At 44.9% G+C, this 20,522-nt stretch overlaps 1 protein-coding gene across 1 annotated transcript in view; it reads left to right on the top strand.

Annotated features, from left to right (window-relative positions):
* The window catches only part of Chchd6 (coiled-coil-helix-coiled-coil-helix domain containing 6), a 207,731-nt gene that overhangs the window by 119,097 nt on the left and 68,112 nt on the right, over positions 1–20,522 (top strand). The window contains exon 5 of the mRNA XM_055617420.1: positions 1,992–2,063. Coding sequence (XP_055473395.1) covers positions 1,992–2,063 — 72 coding nt within the window. The remainder of the gene's footprint in view (positions 1–1,991; positions 2,064–20,522) is intronic.

The following is a 20,522-nucleotide window of genomic DNA, read 5'->3' as shown; positions in this document are numbered from 1 at the left end:
TCTTTCTTTCTTTCTTTCTTTCTTTCTTTCTTTCTTTCTTTCTTTCTTTCTTTCTTTCTTTCCCCTCCTTCCCTCCCTCCCTCCCTCCCTCCCTCCCTCCCTTCCTTCCTTCCTTCCTTCCTTTCAAAATTATTGATTGTTTATATACTGTTCTGTGTGCTAGTATGCCTGCAGGCCAGAAAAGTCTACCAGATCTTATTATAGATGGTTTTGAGCTACCATGTGGTTGCTGAGAATTGAACTCAGGACATTTGGAAGAACAGCCAGTGCTCTTAACCTCTGAGCCATCTCTCCAGCCCTAATTGTCTTATTTTGTTTGTTTTGTTTTTTTGAGAGTTTCTCTTTGTACCTTTGGCTGTCCTGGAACTCACTGTGTAGACCTGGCTGTCCTCAAACTCAGAGATCCTTTTGCTTCTGTCTCCCAAATGATGGGATTAAAGGCATGCACCACCATGCCCAGCTAAAGTACACTTCTTTAATTGACTTGAAAATATTTTTCATTTGTTATCTTGACTCTAAATAGCTCTAACAAAAATTGCTTCCATATTTTACTGCTTCCATTTTTTTTAAAGAATATTTATTTATATATTTATATCCCGCTGCAGTCCCCTCCCAGTCCCACCTACCCTCCCTCTTCTCCCCCTATGCCCTTTCCCTAGTCCCCTGATAGGGGAGGACTTCCTCCCCTTCTATTTGACCCTAGCTTATCATTTACCTCTTTCCTTCTCTTGCATTTTTAAAGGATTCGGACCCCTCTGCAGATACCATTAGTGTATCTTAAAAAACAAAGATCAGGACTTGGAAATCATGTGAACTCAGGTTCACAGTAGGCCTCAGTCATTGAAAAGCTTGTACTATTTGGGGGATGGTGAGGCTAAGTGCCACCAGGAGCCTGGTACAGTGCTTGGTCATACAGCCCTCATATAAGTAGATGGCAATAGGAGTAATATCCCTCTTCCAGGTACCCTGGACCGTCTCAGGTCCCCGAGGACTGTATCTGTGTAGGTAGGACAGAGGCAACGCACTTGATACCTAGTAATGGAAATCCTCAAAAAGGCTGAAGATGTGGGTACTCCAGTAAGGGGCACATGTTTCCAGGTGCTCCAGTTGTGTGAACCTGTGTAGAGGCCTTGTTCTGACTGTTCATTTCTGTTCAGGTTCCCTCAGCTTTTAGATAGTCTTGTAGGTATGGGAAATAGAGGACACTTCTGTTCTTGTTCAGAGTCATCCAGCTACTTAAGGAGAGAGCTAGGTTGCACCCCCCAGGCTGCTAACTCCAGTCTGTTCACTCTGGCTAGCTGAGCCAACATCTTTACCTTGACTGAAGGAAGGAGGCTCTGTTAAGCTGCCTTCAAGGGACTCACTCAAACACACCTCTTAGGTGGTTAGGAATATATACCCTCCTCTTTAGGACTCTGCCTTTCTTGCTGTACATGGGGACTCCTACCATGACAGCTCAGCACATAGGACAGTGTCATGGTGTGTCACCAAATATCAGGACTCCAAAAACAGTGCCAAGCTCTGTTCTTTTCCAACTGTGAGGTTGGAGGCCGAGTTCTTTAGCTGGGCCCGAGTTAACCTCTGTTCTCCGTGGCTGTATCCTGCTAAACAGTTACTTGGCTGCTCTGTTGTATTTCCTATCATGGGGATCCACTGTGATTCTTGACTCTGATGAACTTATAACACCCTACTTTCCTCTTAGGCATTGGAAGGAGCCTAGAAATGTCTGAGAAGCATGTAGAACAGGACTAGGCAGAAATAAGCATTCAATAAATGTTAGTGATTACCATCTGCAAATGGTTGTGCTAATTACCCACCTTGAAGGGCTATTGTGAAAATTGAGCAAACACATGTGCATGACCTGCCATAGCATAGGCTCTCTGCACGTTGCCACTGCTCTTCTCATTGAGCATTATTGTGAGCAGAAATGTCAGTTGCCTCTTCAGCACCACTGCTGCCAGCTAACTCAGGCTTTGTTCTCCTCCAACCAGGCCAGGGAACTGGAGAACAAAGAGGCCGAGCTCAGCTTCTACAAGGAGCAGCTGGGACGCATCCAGGAGAAGGTAAGGCTCACACCTGGTTCCCTCTAGGTAGGTCCCAAACGTACCTGATCAGAGCCTACCACCATGATAGGAGAAGAACAGCAGACCCCATGCTGGCTTACACCAACACCAGTCACCCTGTGGACGAACCCATCCTCCTGCCTCCGTAGGAGCACCACAGTCTCAGCCTTTCAACAAGTTGCAATCACAGAGATAATTGCTTTTTAATTGGCCGTTTCCTGTGAATGTGGCTGGCTCTACTACAATCTGGTTTTAGAAAAATAATTCACTTTCACCACAGGGCGGTGCTGAGACCCAGTACACCTTTTTCGCTTGAGTTAAGCTGCATTGGGTAAAAATAATAATAACATGAAGCCTTGCTGTACAAACGCATTAAAGTTGTATCATCGATTTTTCTCCCGGGACTTGGGAAGATCAAAGTGCTCTGCCGCTGCACGCTTGCTGCTGTTCCGAGGATGAGCCCAGGGATGCCAGAGTCACAGCGTTTTTTACTTGTTTAAATGCTAGCAATTGACGATTGGAAATTCATTTGGTAATGTGCTTACTTTGGAGGGTTTAATTTGTTGATTATAACAGATTCTCCAAAGAAAGGGCTTATAACATGGAAAAGATGGTTGGGAAGTTAAAAAAAAGTATTTTCCCCCATGCTCGAGAAAAGTATTCTCCCTCATGCCAAGCAATCTGAGCTACCAGCTATTGCAGGCAAGAAGTCTTCTCTTATCATTTGTCATGGTTTGGAGCTTTGAAACTGACAGTTTGCTTGAGGGGCCTGCTTTCCATGGGGGTTTTCTCCTGCAGCATGCCACAGCAGAGTCTGGTAAAAGTATGGGTTCAGGATTTCCAGGTAACTGGGACAAGAGGGCGGTGGCTCCCTGCTTCACAGCCACCTGCTTGCCCACTTCTGCCAGGCATGTAGAGGAAAGCCAGCATTGAGGATAGAGCCCTGACAGTATCACCCTGCAGTCCTAAGCATGTGCCTGAGCAGTGCCAAGCGCCCTTTAAGAAGCCAGCTCTCACAGAGCAGCCCGTGCACAGGTTTGACTGTAGCTTGCCATGTTAAGAATTGTGAGTCGAGATTACAACAAGGAGTTTTTTTTAAAAAATCTGCCAGCTATGGCTCTAATTATCACAGTCGCCCATATGTTCTCAGGCATGGATATATTCTTTCTGGTTGTATGTGCAGCACCCTGTTTCCTGCTGTGCTTTCTTCATCTCTGTTTTGGGCTTGGCTATTCAGAACTTGCACACATGCTTCTGCAGGGTGGAAGGAAATGGCCTTGTAGCAGTTTTCCTCCTCTCAAATCTGTTTTTCTCTCATCACTCTCCTCTTTCACCTGTAAGGCCGGTCCTCTGCTTTGCCAGGGGAGAGGCAGTTCTCCCACAAAGCTCTTCCACCTCCTTTCTTTCTCCCTACTGATGGTAAAGGGGAGTCCCATTCCCTACACACAGGGGTCTTTTGAAAGGGTGAATTTTACATGCTTGTGAATAGTTCTATGCTTGTAGGAGGTGTCAAAGTATGCTCTCCTTTCTGGTAGCGCTTTGCTGGCAATAACAGAGGAAAACACCCTACATCCTAGCAGATGGATATCAGGCTGGAGCTAGGAGGGTTGTGTGGAGCTCAAAACGATAGAGGAGGCCAAAGAGTGGGGCTTAGCTGTATTAGTTCTGAAAAGGGTTTTCGATCTTTTCCATGGCTAATTTTATCCTGATAATGGCTGAGAAAATACAGCCTCTGACAATCTCTTTTTCAGCTGCTGCTTTTCTTCAGTTTGGCTTCTGTTTGCTGAACACTCTTAGACCTCAACATTTGCAGCTTCCAGACCTTCCAGACCTTTCAGCCATCATGCTCCTCCCCTCCAAGTCTTTCCTCCTCTCCTCTCTCAACACCCCCTTCCCTGATTCTTTTTCTCCTCACTTCTTTCTTTTCCCTTTATGTTTCCTTTAAGTGTAGATGCTGACACAGAGCCAGATCTAGAAGGAAGTGAGGCAGACATAGACAGTGGAACCCAATCTGGAGGATGTGGGATAGCATGGAGAGTGGAATCCTGTCCAAGAGGAGATGGGCTCGTTCTGGACCTCTGAGCAATGCAGGGTGCAGGGCATGGCAGGAGTAAGGTGGTGGAGTCCTCAGGCTAGAATTTTGCCATCTGCTACCTGGTGGACCAGTCTTGGAGTTTCATGCAGGCCTCCCCTGGCCACTTTGGCAGGCAAGGAAGAAAAGTGTGTACCATCCAGGCTGACAGTCCAGGAGAGGAAGATTTAGTGGTGTTTTAGTACCAACATGCTTATTCTGCCATGATGGTCTCTTAGTGTGGAAATAGAGGCTGCGGTACTTTGTAAGATTCCCTCATAGCTATTCCCTGTGCCTACATGATAGGTGTAAGCTTAGGTATAAGTGTAGAGTATTGAATTTTGCCAGGGCTAACTGTGAGCTGCTGAGGCCAATGGAAGGCTCTCATGCACCTGAGGGAGAGCTGTAGGCATACTAGTCACAGGGGACAGTCATGCAGCTGATCTGGCAGAGCCTGGGTGTCAAAATCTGATGGGCTAGGGTGTCTCTATCGCTCGGCCGTTAGCATTCCTCCCTGTGTCTCCATCTCCTCATCTTTAAGATGGAGTCATTGTGCTGTCTTTGAGAGGGGGATGGAGACTTGCTGTAGGCAATACTGTGGAAGTGTTGCCCTGCACCACGGGCTGATTTTGCCCTGTCACCAGTGACTTGGAATCCTGTATGGTGTCATAGTGAGTTCTTCAGTTTGGGATTAGTACATGAACATGGGCACATGCATGCTGTGAGCTTGAACCTATGTATGCTAAGGTAAGTTTTATTACTGAAGGTGATCTGGCTCCATCTCCTGCTCTCTGGGATGGAGAAGCCTCCTCTCTGGGCTTTATTGAATGCCTACTAGGAGTCCCACAGGTAGCCTAGGCATTATACAAGGAGGCTGGGGACAGTTGCTGTTCACACTAACATTTCTCACACACCAAGAAAATTTTTATTGTGTGTTAGATACAGGAAGGTGAATTCCCCAGCCATCTTTAGAGTTGTGCTTATGGGATCTCTTGACATCTTACTTGTCCTCTAACATGCACTCAGCTGTCATTTTGTGACTTCTACTAGGAGATGAAAGAACTGGGACAGAGGCTAGTCCTCACTCTGTGCTTGGAATCGGCTCTCTTGGGGCTGAGGTTGAGGTGACTTGTGTCTCTTCAATCAGTACATTTTATTGTCTTCTGGCGGGGACTCCTGTGAAATGCTGGAATGCCCGGGAAAGCCCATAGAGCTGACTGCTTTCTCTGGCAAAACCCCATTGGCTGTGGCTAATCATGGGAACCCACTGAAATGAGTAAGTAAAGGGACAAGTATTCTTTAAGGTCCCATAGACATCTAGTTCTGCCTTGGTAATGGGACAGTCTTGTGCTGAGTATGGTTTCATGTCCTCTGGTCTCAATTTTCTTATCCTTGAAGTGGGGTGGTAATCTGCCCATTATTTTATCATGAGTGATTCTGTGAAGCAAACATCAAACTGCATATTGACCTAAGTAATAAGTTCTCTTTAATGATACTTCCACCTTTTCCCTCTTTTTAATTTTAAATACATAAACATTCATTAATTCCACATCGATTCTGTTTCATGGAGGCCTCAGGTATAGAGGGGAGATGGGGAGGATTGAGGCAAGGTGTGGCTCCACCTGTGGAGTCCTCTGGGACAGAGAGAAATGATGCCCATGTTCTAGCTTGTGGGCCACAAAGACCTCCCAGTTCTTTAAGACCTCATCCTCCCAAATGCCTCAGCTGCACAGAAGAGAACGTTTAGTGGCTAGCTTCTAAGACTGAATTCTGGAGAAAGCACAAAACTCAGAAATGTTTGTGTTCCTCCTGGGCGCTGGCTCTTTCCCAGCACAGAAGTCTTACTCCCATCTTCCCCATGTGCACATCCTCTTGTCTGTCCCTATGAGTGGTCAGTCCTTTCTTCCTGCTTTCCTCTGTTAAAGAAGGACTGTAAGCAGATCCACAACTTTTTTTTTTTTTCTAGACTCCTTCCCCTGTTTGTTAGTATGTTAGACTTTAGAAACAAGGGGATCTGCTGAGGAGGGAAGGCCACCAGGGAGTGCCTAGTGCCCTCTGCTACCTTATCCCCCCTCCTGGGGCCTGGGGCTCCAGATTCTAGCATACACAGTACATACCATGTTGAATGGTACTTGCTAGTCTGTGGCTTTCCCCCTCCTTCCTGTAAAAGTTGAGCACAGTTTTGACCAGTGTCATTCAGAAAGGGTGATTCATCAGTGGGGCCAGGAATGCACTTTGTGGCATATAATAGGTGCTCAGTAAATATTTTTCAGAATAAAGAGAGGAAAGTATGTGCACATAAACAGGAAACAAGTGCATTCAGGTTTCTGGAGGGGAAGAAGGGAGCTTTGCCAAGAAGACCGCTTAGTGGAAGCAGTGTTTGCAGAATGACCAAGATGCCCATGGCAGCCTGCAGGGTGGAACAAGGAGCAGCTGTGAGGCCCCAGCCTGCACAAGTGCCTGATGCATAGGCCATGGGAGGTGAGGCTGAACAGAGATTGGCATGTGGTTTTGAGGGACCTAGCTGAAAGTGTGGCCGTAGATAGTTTTAATGTCTGCAAGGACTGAAAGCTGGAGAGAGATTTGAGCTTAAAAGCCCAGAAGAATAATGGTGCCATTTAAGGAAAGAAAGTCACGTGAGCCACTGCTTTTGGGGAAAGTGGTGAGCTTAATTCTAGACATGTGATTCAGGGTGACCAGCAGATGACTGAGAAGTGTCAAGCGAAAGGTATGGTTCTTACAGGACAGTAGTCACTGTGATTTTGTGAGCCTGTGCTTTGTGCCAGGCCCCTTTCATAAGTTATCACTGATCCTGGCATCAGCCGTGCAAGCTAGATTATATTACATGTGTTCTACAAATGAAAGAACTCAGAAGCAGCTGAGCAAGCTGCCAGAAGACGTACAGCTGATAGATGGAGTCTGCTCTTTCCACCACACCATGCTGCCTCTCTGCATCAGCTTGGAAGAGAATGTGGGAAGCAGGCCGGATGCTGTGGGCCCAGGGAGCACAGACCCAAGAAAGCCTGTGTTGCAGGTTGTAAAGAACACGTGAGCCACATGCAGGGAGCCTTGTCAGCATCTCAAAGGAGGCACAGTGACCTGAAACCAGAACCATGGTGAATGGGGACATCAGCCACAGGGAAAGGAGCCTGCCTCCAGAGCAAGGGAGAGCATGTGTCACCACTGAGCTTACCACTCCTAGCCCAAAGGAGACTCCTGAAAAATTTAAAGCTTGAAGCCTTACCTCAGTACCAGGCTGGGAAAAAGAGCATTGTCTGCAAGCTGCCCTACCCATGCCTCATTTTGTTCACGGCACCTCACTTGTATGCTCTTATGAGCTGTGAGTAGATGGATTAGCACAGTAGAAATGCCCAAGCACTAGAGAGACAGAAGATGCAAAGGAGCTGGGAACCTGTGCCCTGTGCCCTTTTTCCTTATATGTGAGAAAATAGCCCTGCACTTGAGTGAGTTAAGAACCACATAGTACAGTATTTAGTACTGGGCTTTCAGCACCACTGATGTGCTGAAGTGGAGTTTACCACATCACATAAGACCTTGAACACTGGGAGTCTGCATTGTTAGAAGGATAGCATTATTAGCTTTGGTTACAGGTTACTTAATGACGGTGTTGCCTAGAGCCCTAGAGACACAAGCCCTTGTGTCCTTGTGGCAGCTGAAATCACCATTAGTAATCCCAGGCCGGGATAACAAAACAGTGTAACTGCCACTGTCCTCACATAGCAGGGCTCTTGTCTCTCACATCTCTGTCTACTAGCCTTTTAGTTTCCCAGTGTAGTGTGAGGATAGGGTTAAGCACCCAGTTTCTGGAGTTAGATGCTGTCTTGCCGTATACACTAGTTATGTTAGTTACATTTCTCCTTTCTGTGAACAAATACCTTTCTGAAACAACTTCAGGAGTATATATGGCTACTAATTCACAGAGTGCAACCCATTTATAGTGGGGAAGGAAGGCATAGTAGTAGGAGATTGTGTGGGCACAACTTGCTTACCTTTTGGCTAGTCACAAAGCAGAGATAAGTGGAAGCAGATCTGGGCTATAACCTTTAAGGTCCATTCTTAGTGCCTGTGTCTGTCAGCTAAGACCTTTGTCTCAAAGGTTTTGCAACCTTCCAAAGTGGTGCTATCATGTGGGGACCAAATATTGAAGCAAGTAAGTCTGTGGGGGGATAGTTCGCACTTAAGCCATAACCTGTATTACTAAGGATCAAGTTAGTAGGCCTTACAAACTTTGCTTTCTTATCTGTGTAACGTAAGTTCGTTGGGACATTAAAAGAGGTGACATAACCCATGCTCTCAGTAGGTACTCAAGATTGGCATCCCTACCTCTACCACCATCCTTTCATCACCTCCACCATCTCCACTATGACCTCTACTTCTACTGCCTCCATGCTCTCCACCATGTCTACCATTTCCACTTTCACTATCACCATCACCAGCTCCAACATCTCTACCATCTCCACCTCTACCTCTACCTCCATCTCCTCCACCATCTCCTTCATTATCTTTACTACCTACATCTACACCTCTTCCTCTACACTATCACTTACCCACTTCCTGTACCAGCTCACCACCTCTCCGACTTCTATCATCTCTTACGACCTCTACCTCCATCATCTCTGCTACCTGGACCACCTTCATCTCCAGTGTCTATGCCTCTACCACCATCACCTCTGTCTTCACTATCTCTACTTCCTCTATTAATACCACCTATATCTCCTCCTCCTCCTCTCCTTACTCTGTCTCCATCATCTCCATCTTTACGCCTCACCTCTTCTACCTTACCACCACCTCTTCCGCCACCAATGTCTCCTCTACCTCCATCACCACCACCTCTGCCATCTCTTCCACCTCGGTCACCTCCATTTTAACCATGTCCATACCTTCTACTTCCTCTACCTTCAACCTCATTTGCTTCTACCATCAGGTTCTGTACCAACTCCAGCATCAGCATACTTACCTCCTCTATCTCTGCTATCTCTGCTTCCACCTCTGCTTCGCCTCTGCTTCTGCCAGCTCCGCTTGTACCCTCTTAACACCCACTCACTTTAATTGTCATCTCCACCTTTTTGATCTCCACTAGTACTGCCTCCTTTGTCACCACTGACATTATTGCCACTAGCTTCCCTGTGCTCATTTCCTTCTCTGTACTGCTTCTGCTTTGTCACCTGAAGAGGGTTCTTTGCTACACAGTCTTATCTCCTACTTTGCTGGAACCTTCTATACCTGACACCTTCCCAGGATGAAGAACAGAAAAGCTCCAGCATTCTACTACTGCTCCCAAATATACAGCAACCTCTTTGGGGCAGATGTCTAAGCCTAGGGTCACTGACATTGCTATGCAGACATCCTATGCTAGGTACAATACCTGAGTTGTGTTGCTTAAGTTTTGTTGTATGGCTTTGGGAGAGGCAGGTGGATCATTTTTCAGATATGAAAATGAAGACACTAAAAGAGGCTAAGTGGCAATCTGATATTTCATAGCTCTCAAACTACAATCAAATGGAACCAGATCTTTGAGAAACTGCCTCAGGAAAGTGTAGCAGCTATGACCTCCTAGGTAACTTTGGCAGTTATATGAATTAATATACAGAAAATTAAACCCATCTCCAAAGCTGCTTTTTCTGATGTCTGGCAGCTAATATTTAGTGAGTGTACTCTCATGCAAAAACATTAACTGTCTCCTTTAACCTTCAAAGTGACCCTGAAGGCTGGGTGACAACAGTGACTGCTGACTTGTCTTAAGTGCTCACTGGGGAAGCAGCAGGTGTGTTCTGAGGGAGTCATTTGCATTCCACCTTCAAACAAGCCCAGAGTGCAAGAACTCTCACCAGCTAACTGGGCAAGATACAGAACTGGCATGGATGTATAGCTGTGGAACCATGAGTTGGGGGGGGGGGGTCACAGATAGCAGTTAGAGTTTGCTGAGTTGAGGCCCTGGCCACCTGAATTCAGGAGATCAGTACTTAGTAGCTGATGGCACCATGCATGTGAGAAGGCTCCTAAGTGAAGCATACAGGAGTACAACAAGTACCCCTCCCTATGACATGTGTGTTTCTGCCTGTACCATATCTCTTCTTTGCACCTTAAAGCCAATTTCCAGCAGCCATGGCCTTTGTTCCCATATACTTCGCTCAAGTCTCAAAAATGTAATTCTTATGCAGGTACAGTGTCCTCATCTTGCTTCAGGAGAAAAGCATTAATTCCTTTGATTTTTTTTTTTCAAAAGTATCTTCTTCCAGGATATTTGGCTTTCTGTTTGTTTTGGGTATAAATCTCTATTCAATAGTCACATTGCATTGATTCTTAGCTCTGAAGCCCATGGGCATGGGCATGTAGTTTAAGCTTTCATGACAATGGCTTGTTCCCCTTTTCCTCCTTCAGTGTGTGGAACCTGAGCCAGAGGAGTTAAAATAAATGCTGGGTGAGCCTTTTGAGAAAGAAGAGTTGCCACCCAGGCCAAGGGCTTAGCCCCGTGGTTAAACTGCTGCTTGCTGCTAATGATTTATGTCATTTGTTCTGTGGGGTTGCTTGGGTCCTTTTCATCCCAGACTCAACCAGTATGCCCTTTCGGAGTGGTTTATATGCATTCCTGCAGTAGCTATAATACGCAGGGTTTTTTTGTGCTCATGTGTACTATATATTGGTCCTCCTAGCATATTAAGGCTCCTAAATGGACACTTACAGGTTGGAGAGCCTGGGGTGGTGTTCCATCACAAGTTCAAGTTATCACCCATTCCAGCTGCTCCAGGACCTTTCCCACTTTTTTTTTTTTTTTAGCATTCCTGTCCTAGGCCAAGATTAGCTGGATTTGACCAGGTGAACCCCTTAATATTTCCTACTGGTGTGGTAGTGGGAGCCAAGGAGCACCCTGGCATCAGGATTTAGTGTTGTGCGCCTGTCACTGAGTTAGTACTTCCTGGCCCACCTTGATCCTCCCTCATCATGGCAGTCTCTCATATGAACTGAAGCCATGTCCTTCCTTCCCATTGTTGTACTTTTTCTGGATTTCACCCATGGTCCAACATCCAGTTGTGCAGCAAGGTTTTTCTGGTGTTCTTCCTTGTCTTTCCACTGCAGTAAAAACAAAGCCAAGATTCCTGAGCCTAAATTGCAGGGCAGAGGCTCTGGGTCCTGCCTGCGTCTCTGGGCCCTTCCCAGCCTGGCAAGCACTGCCTTCTCTGGAACCCCCTTCTGTCCGCTCCCTGTGCTGCCTGCATGTGCCTGCATGTTACGGAGCTGCTCCCAAACATGGCCTTACCAAATTCACTTTTTGACCTCCCTAAATAATTCTTTTTCTTTCTTTCTTTCTTTTTCTTTCTTTCTTTCTTTCTTTCTTTCTTTCTTTCTCTTTTCTTCCTTTTTTCTTCCTTCCTTCCTTCCTTCTTCCTTCCTTTCCTTTCTTTCTTTCCTTTCTCTCTCTCTTTCTCTTGCTTGCCTCCTTTCTTCCTTCCTTTCTTTTTTTCTTCTGTCCCTAAAGTTTAGCTCAGTGCCTGAAAGACCATGAGGTCAGCATACAGCAGAATACATAGCTAGGCCAAGGTGGACCCATGAGATGGAGAATATTTTCTGAATGTCACTGAGTGTTCTTTGCTGCCATCTCAGCCCCCAAATTCTGCCTGGGTACTTGTGTCATAGGAATTACTGGGCCATCTGCTTGGAGCTTATCCAGCCATGGAATAGCGTTGCTTTTTTCTTAAATTGCCTCTTATTTATTTCTTAACTAATATGTGTTCATAGTTAGAAGAAAAACAAAAAATACAGATAAGCATAAAGAATAAAAGGAAATTGACTAAATCAGCTTGCCCTTAAGAGAAATGACAATTGTTCACCTTAGTGCTAATTTACCCAGGTCAGAGTCTGTTACAGCAATGTTGTAATGTTTCAGTAATTACAAAAATGGGACCATAACCACAAATGCTTCCTAGCATCCTTCAGTTCTTGGTCTGTGGTCAACCTTTCACATCCAGTCTATCTCAGTCTAACTAGCAACATCCAGCCCCTTGTTGTGCCTTGACTTACCAGTCACCTGTCATTACATTGTATTGCTTTAGATTTTTCCATCATTAGAACCATCTAATGATAGTTTTCTTGGATAATGCATATATCAACAAAATTATTGGGTCATGAGTTTTATAAATCTCGGGGGTGGTTGCCACATGCAAGAGGAGCTCATTCAGCTTACCCTCCACTGCACGTGTATGACAATGCTGGTCTCCCTGACTTTATGTGTGGAATATTTTCCTCATCACCTTTAAAATGAGTTATAAATATAATGCATGTTTGCAGAGAGCCCAAACACTAGAAAGCATGGAAAGCATTGGCTGGCTGCAGATCCAGCCCTGGGGCAGTTTCGTGAAAATACTTTCTCTGTTGGGTGCCTTATTGCAGCAAGACAGACATGGATTTTCACAAATGGAGTTGCATTTTATTTTGCAACTTTTTTTGTAGCTTGCACATGTCATGGAAAACTTTACATATCAGCTTTATCTGCACATCAGTCTCACTTGTTCCTTTTGACAAGCACATGATGGGAATCCCTTGTATTTATTTGGTGGTTTTCTGCTGATGACACGGAAGGTTATCATCCCTCTCTCACACAATTAGTTTTAATGGTTACCCCCAGATTTCAGGAATATATACAAATGAAAGGGCTTCTCAGGTTGCAACTCCATAACTGTGCCATTGCAGTATCTTATTCCCTATAAGAATGACTATTTACAATTATCAACATAAATAAACATCTTTTTTAAAATAGTGTTTTGATCCTTGTTTTTTTTCTTTTGGGAGTAACTTCTTTATAACAGCCAGTCATTTTTTCAGGTCATTTGTGTTTTTTTAATTGATTTATGGGTCCTTTTTATGTTTATTAACAAGTGATTAGAATATTTATTATTAGAAAAATTCACTTTCCTTGTCTGTTTATTTATATATACTGCCTGTGGGACTTATTTATGATTTACAAAGTCATGTTGCCCAGGGTTGACTTGAATGATCCTTCTACCTCAGTCTCCCAAGTGGCTGGAATGACAGGCTGTTTGGGCAGCTAGATATTGGTAATCTGTCTATTTTATGATAAGTTCAAATGTTCTTCCTTTCTCATTTTTGCTTTTTGTCATTTATGATTATTTCAAAATCATATTTATTAGTAGTTACATGGTTCCACTTTTTATTTGGAACTCTGGTCCTGACATAAAAGCTTTTGTGTATAGGAGCTCTTACAGCTGCCACAAGCCTTCCGCTGTCTCCCCTCTGGTGACTAACACAGATGAAATTCATACCCTCATACAGTTCTGACTTCTTCTCTGGCTCTTGCTAACTGACCTTAGGTCAGTGAGTCACCTCTGCTGAGATTAGAGTCCTTGTTCTTAGGGAATCGAGGAGGTGAGATAATGAGTTGAAAGGCCTGCCAGGATGTAGCTAGGTAGCCAGCAGTTTCCTTTCCTTTCCTTCTGTGCTTACAGGTTCAGTTCATCTTATTGATGGACAATTGGTATTGTTTACATGAAACTATATTAGCTTTCCAGTGCTCGATGGTTCTACTTCAATCCTGAAGAGTGGTGAAGTTGTTACAGAGCCACTGGGTCCCCATTACTATCTGGCCACGTGTGCTGTATCAGGAATTGGAAAGAACTGCCCTCAGTTTTGTCTGGAATTCATGATCTTCCTGTCTCTCATTAGAATATGTGAAAACAAAAGGTGGAGAAATGGTTCTGGGCTGGACAGTATCTGGCATCCTATGTTTACTCCCCTCTCTGTCATTTGTGATGCTCTATCCTTTTTCCACTTCCTAAATTGGACATTGCTTGTCTTGGGAATGTTCCCATTTACTCTGATCCTCAAGAGTGCTGCAGCCCCAGAGTCTTTCTGTGAGTGAATCCACGCTGAGACTGGCTGCATCTGGTTGGGGAGATTTGAATTCATTTAGTGCGAGTGAATGTTCTCTTGCAATCTCTCCTGCCTTGAGTTTCAATTCCCTCATATCAGTGCTTGATTCAGTCTCAGTCAGGAGATTGTTCTCTTTGATAGCAGAGGGAGTTTAGGAGTCCTTTCTTTCCATCTTGCTAACTGGCCACCTTTCACCCCAATATAAGCCCAACCCGTCCTGTGCTTATCATTCCTAATCCAATTTTAAAAGCTTCCCCTGCCCCTTACTTTTTTTTTTAAAGGCTCAACTTTCCAGGCCTCAGCTCTCCTGATCCTTTTTTCGTAGTCCCAACCCATTCCTTAATGTCTCCAGTCAGTTTTCTGCTTTCTGTTTGAAGCAGGCATTTCTGGGAAAGTGACTGCTAGGTCAGATCTTTAGGGGTCTTTCCTAGAAGCATATGGAACTTATGAACTTCCTTCCTTTGGGCCCTGTATCTTACCCTGTGAGCTACAACCAGTGGATGTCATGATCTTCAAGGGGTAGGGACAACTCATAAGCACCTTCCTTTTAAGAGCATTCATGTTATTTCTCAAGAGTGCTTGCTTGCTGGCTTGCTTGCTTGCTTGCTTGTACTCTTGTCCTCACAGAATGTGGTCTTTCCTCAGTAATGTTTGTGACTCCAGGGGATGTTTGGTAACATCTGGAGACAGTTGAGGAGATGGTGCTATGGGCAGCTAGTGAGGGCTCAAGAGTGTTCACCATACAGTCCAGAAGAAAGCCCATAGTAAGGAATCACTCAGCATGAGACAGCAATAATGCTGGAATGGCCCAGTGACCCCAGTTCAGAGCAGCTTCCAACACCTCATCAGCCTGACGTGTTTGGTAAAGGCTTTACCAAGCATGATGACACAAGCCCATAACTGGGAACACTGAGGTAGGAGAATCACACAGTCATAAGCCTTGTCAAGAACCTTCCATGGGTGAAAGAGAGTGCAGGAGCCAAGAGAAACCACAAGACCATTTGCTGGAATGCGCTGTGGTGATGGCCCCATGCCTGAAGTTCTCCTTAGTGCCTTGCTGTCCCCTGAAATCTCTGTGCCTTGCTTGGTTTGCTACCTCACTGAAGCTCATTATTCAGGGCATGCTTCATAGATATCAGTAGGGTGTACCCAGTAAGAGCCAAGGAAGGGAAACTTTAGTGCCTGATGACAGAAAGACTTCCAGGTGTTTTTAGTGCCTTCCCTTGCCCTTTGGTCACTTGCTCAGGACACCATGAGGTGCCAATTCAGCCAGGACTTGGCTTGACTTGGTTAGCCAGAGGAATCTAATCCACAGAGTAAGGGCTTCTGAACTGCAGTGACAAGACCTGCTGATCTGTGCTGCTTCTGGGGCCTTGGTAGGCTTGCCTGAGCATCACCTTGAGCAGGGATTCTCTCCTGTGGCCTCCTTTTAGGCCAGCATGCGGGAACCTTCTCTAGCTTCCATTTGTGGCATGCCTCAGTCCCAGGCATTTTGCCAGGGGCTTTATCTCTAGTCACCACAGGTCTTGTGAGTGTATGCAGGCATTCCCATTGTATGGTGGGAACTTGGGGCCTTGGTGCACAGAGTTGCTCATGGGCACTGGAAATAGAGTTTAAATGTAGCACTGGCTGATCTGAGGTCTGTGTCTTTGCCTCCACTGTTAAACTATGATTTCTATTTTGCAGTAGCAGGAATTTGAGCCATCAGAAATAGAAAATGACCCAGAATCCAGCAGAGTCGGATGCCTTGTTCTAATTATTCTGCATCCCTGGCCCACTCATGTCCCCTCTGGACTGCTTCCATGTCACCTGGGAAGAGTTCATCACCGGTGCATCCCCTCTTGAGGTAGCTGTGGGATTCATTCCATCTGCATTGCCATTTATCATAGAAGTTTATTTGCAAAGTGATTGCCTACAGTTTTACCACACTTTCAAACTGGTTCAAGTGTTCACAGTGAAGCAACCTTAAATAAGCCTTAAGAACCTGGATGGAGCCAAGCAATCATGGTACACACCTTTAATCTCACCTCCTGGGAGGCAGAGGCACATGGATCTCAATGAGTTTCAGGCCAGCCTGGTCTTCAGAGTGAGTTCCAGTACAATAGCCAGGGATGTTATACAGAGAAACCATGGCTTGAAGGGGGCGGGGGGCGGCAAACAAACAAAAAAACAGAAGCTGAACATGAACAGAGTCATTGATTGAGGAAAAAAAAAAGTCATGAAACCAAGTATCAGAAACTCTAAGTGTCCAGTATAATTAGAAGTACAGGGTGACCAGGTCCACTCAAGATTCAAAATTCATGCAGTTTTACTGTATAAGGCCACATACCCTGAGAAATCTCTATAACTTCCAGGTACATGTGTTCTACATATACTGTTGCCTTCTAAAGAATGCCCCTGAGCAGATATCAGGAAACTCAGAGTCTAGTGGGCCTTTCCTTGCACTACCCATGTCAATCCATTTCCAAACTTTCTAAAATATGCCCTCCTCTCCATCCCTGCTGTCAACATCTGTTCACTGGACCTTAATGGCCTTCTGGGTTTAGCTCCAGCCCCAGAGAGTACACAAGGTTGCCTTGTGTGCGCCCTGCTCATAGGACACTCTTATCACAGAGCTACCACTTCACAGTCCCCAGCCTTGCCCATACTCCCACCAGCAGAACTGTTGGGTTCACTTGATTCTCCTACAGGCCTCTCTGTTCCTTGAGCCTTGTTGGAAGTGCCTTTCCCAGATGTTCTAGTCAGACTCTGTACCCTATGATTCAGGATACCTTCCCTGGACTTCCTGGAGGAGTCCTGTCTTGGTCTCTACATCCCAAGACTGATTAGTCTTTTTGCTGTCCTTTTCCCTCTGCAGGCCAGGAAAAAAAAAAAAGATCCTTGTACATCATATCCCCAGATATTAGAATCTCAGGCATAGAAAGCAGGGGAGAAGATGGATGTCATGTGGAAAAGTATTTGCCTAGTGCAGGTCCTGAGGATATTCATGCCTGTGTGCCTTCAACAAGGGACTGGCCACTGAAGACAGCCAGGTGTGGGCTCTTGCCTCCTGGTTAACAGCTATCTGAGGTCCTTTGGGAGATGGGAAAGCTGGGGTGGAGCTTTCAACTGGCCAGTGGCATCATGGCACCTAAATACCATAGGATAAGAGCCTTCTCTTAGACATTTAGAATTTAGACATTTAGAATGCCAGTAGGGAAAGGACCATATGAGATGTGTTTAGGTTTTGTAGTGTTTTTATTAAGGAGTGCTGGGCATCAGCTAAGAACTGTTGATGTCGAATTTCATGCTGGTCTAAGCAAAGCCAATTAGTGCAAAGGCAGGCAGTGCTTTTCAAATCTGAAAACCCAGATTGTAGCCTCAAGCTAAGGGAAGTTCAAGTTACTTACCCAAGTCACAGGGTATGTGAAAGGCCTTCCTAGGAGCAGCACACTGTGTTTTGTTTCTGTCTGAGATGATTGGGAATATTATAAGTTTCTGTACTATCACAGACTCTCCCTAAGGAATACTGCCTGAAAACCTGTAGGCTCCTGAGCTTCCTGTAGCTCCCAGGAGAAATATAGGTCACTTCATTGTTGCTTGTTAAAATGGTCAGCCTTGGCAAGTATCTTTGCTGTTCTAATGGCATCTAATGAGAACACCAGCTTCTGGCAAAGTAAGAGACTAGAATGTAGAATCTGCTAATTTGCTGGTGCTTCTTGGATATCAGCCAGTGACTTTGCCAGTCTAGAATAAAGACTGGTATTTACTGCACTCCTGTGTGTGGCAGAAACTGCAAGTGTTTCATAAGCATTGGCTCCTGCAGCCTGCAACTCAGAACATACTCAAGAAATGCCTGTTGTGTGAACTCAGTGAGCAAGGAAGGGTGTTCCCATCCCTGTGCTGAGGCTCTGCTGTGAGAGAAAGCAATGGGAAAGAGGCCTGGCTTGTTCAGAGGATTCAGGAAAGAGCTAGCGTAAAGGGTGTTGCCTCCAGTGAGAAGAAGCCAAGTCAACTCCAAACCTCCAGGGATGTTTGCCTGTTCCTGTGAAATGGGTATGAGGTAAAAGAGCAGCCTGCCAGCATTATGACAGCGTTGGGTGTAGTTTCTATCTTGTGACATTTTAAAAAGTGGTGAAGTATAATTGTTAACATTTTATGTTTTATCGACCATATTTGGTGGAAAATATCTCACTTCCCTCCTGAGCGTATGATCTTAAAACGTAAGCAGCATATCACATCAGCACCCAGTGTTCATATCCTCTGGCCATTCTTATTAGTGGACTGGAATATGAGTCACTGAAAACTCTTCACAGCCAACTCTAATGGAGACTGCATTAGGATGCACAGATCCCTCATTTCTGTGAACTGGACTCATATATGCAAATGATTGATGAAGAATAAGAATTATGAGGAAAGTCTGGGGGAAAAAACCCTGCATCAGTAACATCAGAAGGGAGATGGCAAGCAACCAGGGGGATTAGACAGACTGAAGAAAGTGAGCAGAATGGAGAGAAAGGGTTTATGCAGAAGCACGAACCTCCAAGGGTGCTGACAGGAGAAGCTTCCAGGTTGTGAGGACTGGGAGTTTCTGGGGTGTGAATCATCAACTGCTAACAGACTGTCAGGCCTTTGCTAAAACAAGGAGAACAACAGAACCAATAAATCTGGGCCCAGGGGTCTTTTCTGAGACTGATACCCCAACCAAGGACCATTCATGGAGACAACCTAGATCCCCTGCACAGCAGTAGCCCATGGCAGCTCAGTCTCCAAATGGGCGCCCTAGTAAGGGGAGCAGGGGCTCTCTGACATGAGCTCAGTGGCTAGCTCCTTGATCACCTCCCCCTGAGGGGAGAACAGCCTGACCAGGCCACAGAGGAAGACTATGAAAGACAGTCCTGATGAGACCTGATAGGCTAGAGTCAGATGGAAGGGGAGGAGGACCTCTCCTATCAGTGAACTGAGGAAGGGGCATGGGAAGAGATGACGGAGGGAGGGTATGATTGGGAGGGGATGAGGGTGGGGCTACAGCTGGGATACAAAGTGGATAAACTGTAATAAATAAAAACATATTAAAAAAAAAAAAACAGGGCAACAAGGATGCAAGGGTATAAACCTTTTTTTTTTTTTTAAATGCAGGGAAAATAGTCATGAACTGAAGTTTTACTGACAAGTCTGAAGAGGAGTAAGAGGAAGATGTGGGGGATGCACTTGTCTGAGTAGAGATCTTATGTATATTTTGAATTTTGAACCAAATTTTTGTTTTCTTTATTCAAAAATTATGTCAGCAGCAAATAACCACCCCCCATACTCTTCAGGCAACCCTGACTAACTCCAGGACACACACATGACATCAAAGTAAAGGTACATGTTAGAAGAAAAAGTTTTCAGTAGAAGGAACAGTGAGATAAATTAATAGAGGGTGAAAATGAAATTCATTACATGTGAGTGTATATGTGTGAAACTGTCAGTGAATAAAAACAAATTAAAATTATATCAGTAGCTGGTTATAGTGGCACATACCTGAAACCCTAGCACTCGCGAGCCTGAGCCAGGAGGATATATAAGTTCTAGGTCAGCCTAGGCTACATAGTGATAGACAAACAAACACATAGATAAAAAGATAGGGGAAATAAGTATGAACAGAAATAAGTACCTTTCTCTGTGTTTCAAAGACACACCATAACCCTGTGAAAGGAACATAGTAGGCTTTTGATCAAGGTAAGATGACTACAGTAGTTTCTCCCCACTCTTACCTTCCAGGAACAACTGTGAACCCTGAAAGTGTTCCAGGGCAGCCAAAGCAGAGCTCTGAAGGATAGGTGGAGCAGTACAGACTAACTAGAGCCCCAAGACTCAACATCTCCCAGCCTTGGTAGAGAGCCACATGTCAGGCACCTCTGCTCCTTCGGATTGAAAGGGGCACCAACAAAAATAGGTGGTTCCAGTAGCATCAGCAACAGTTCTGGGGTGACATGAAGTAGCAGGTACAAGCACTCTGTCCTACAAATCAGACACCTCTGGTCTTAAGGGCTGAGATTGCTTTTTGTCCTATGAGCCAGACTCTAGTCTCCACTTAGAGCTGTTAACTGGCTGACATCAGCAGGGGACATGATATCAAAACGGGTCCAAGAAGTATTCCCTTCCTCCATCTGGAAACAATTGAAGCTGTGGCACTGGCCAGAGAAGCATTCTGCCCTGCATAGGGACATGCTTTCACCTCTAGGGTCTGCAGGAAACCCACTGGCCTCAGATGACTCAGACGACCAGAGTGCAGTGTTGCCTTTGATTCCAGAAGCTGAACATACATCACATAAACCCAAAGAAGTCCTCACCTGAAAATGAATAAGGATATAAAATAAATTAGTTATTGTCCACAGACATCTTAAATAAATAAATAAATTAAATAGATAGATAGATAGATAAATAGATAGATACATAAATACATAAATAGATAAATAAATAAATAAATAAATAAATAAATAAATAAATAAATAAATAAA

This window comes from Psammomys obesus, unplaced genomic scaffold (assembly GCF_907164565.1).
Source record: "Psammomys obesus unplaced genomic scaffold, mPsaObe1.curated_primary_1811, whole genome shotgun sequence".
Lineage (NCBI taxonomy): Eukaryota > Metazoa > Chordata > Mammalia > Rodentia > Muridae > Psammomys > Psammomys obesus.
Note: the sequence above shows the minus strand (reverse complement) of the source record. Positions and strands in the feature narration are given on the sequence as shown.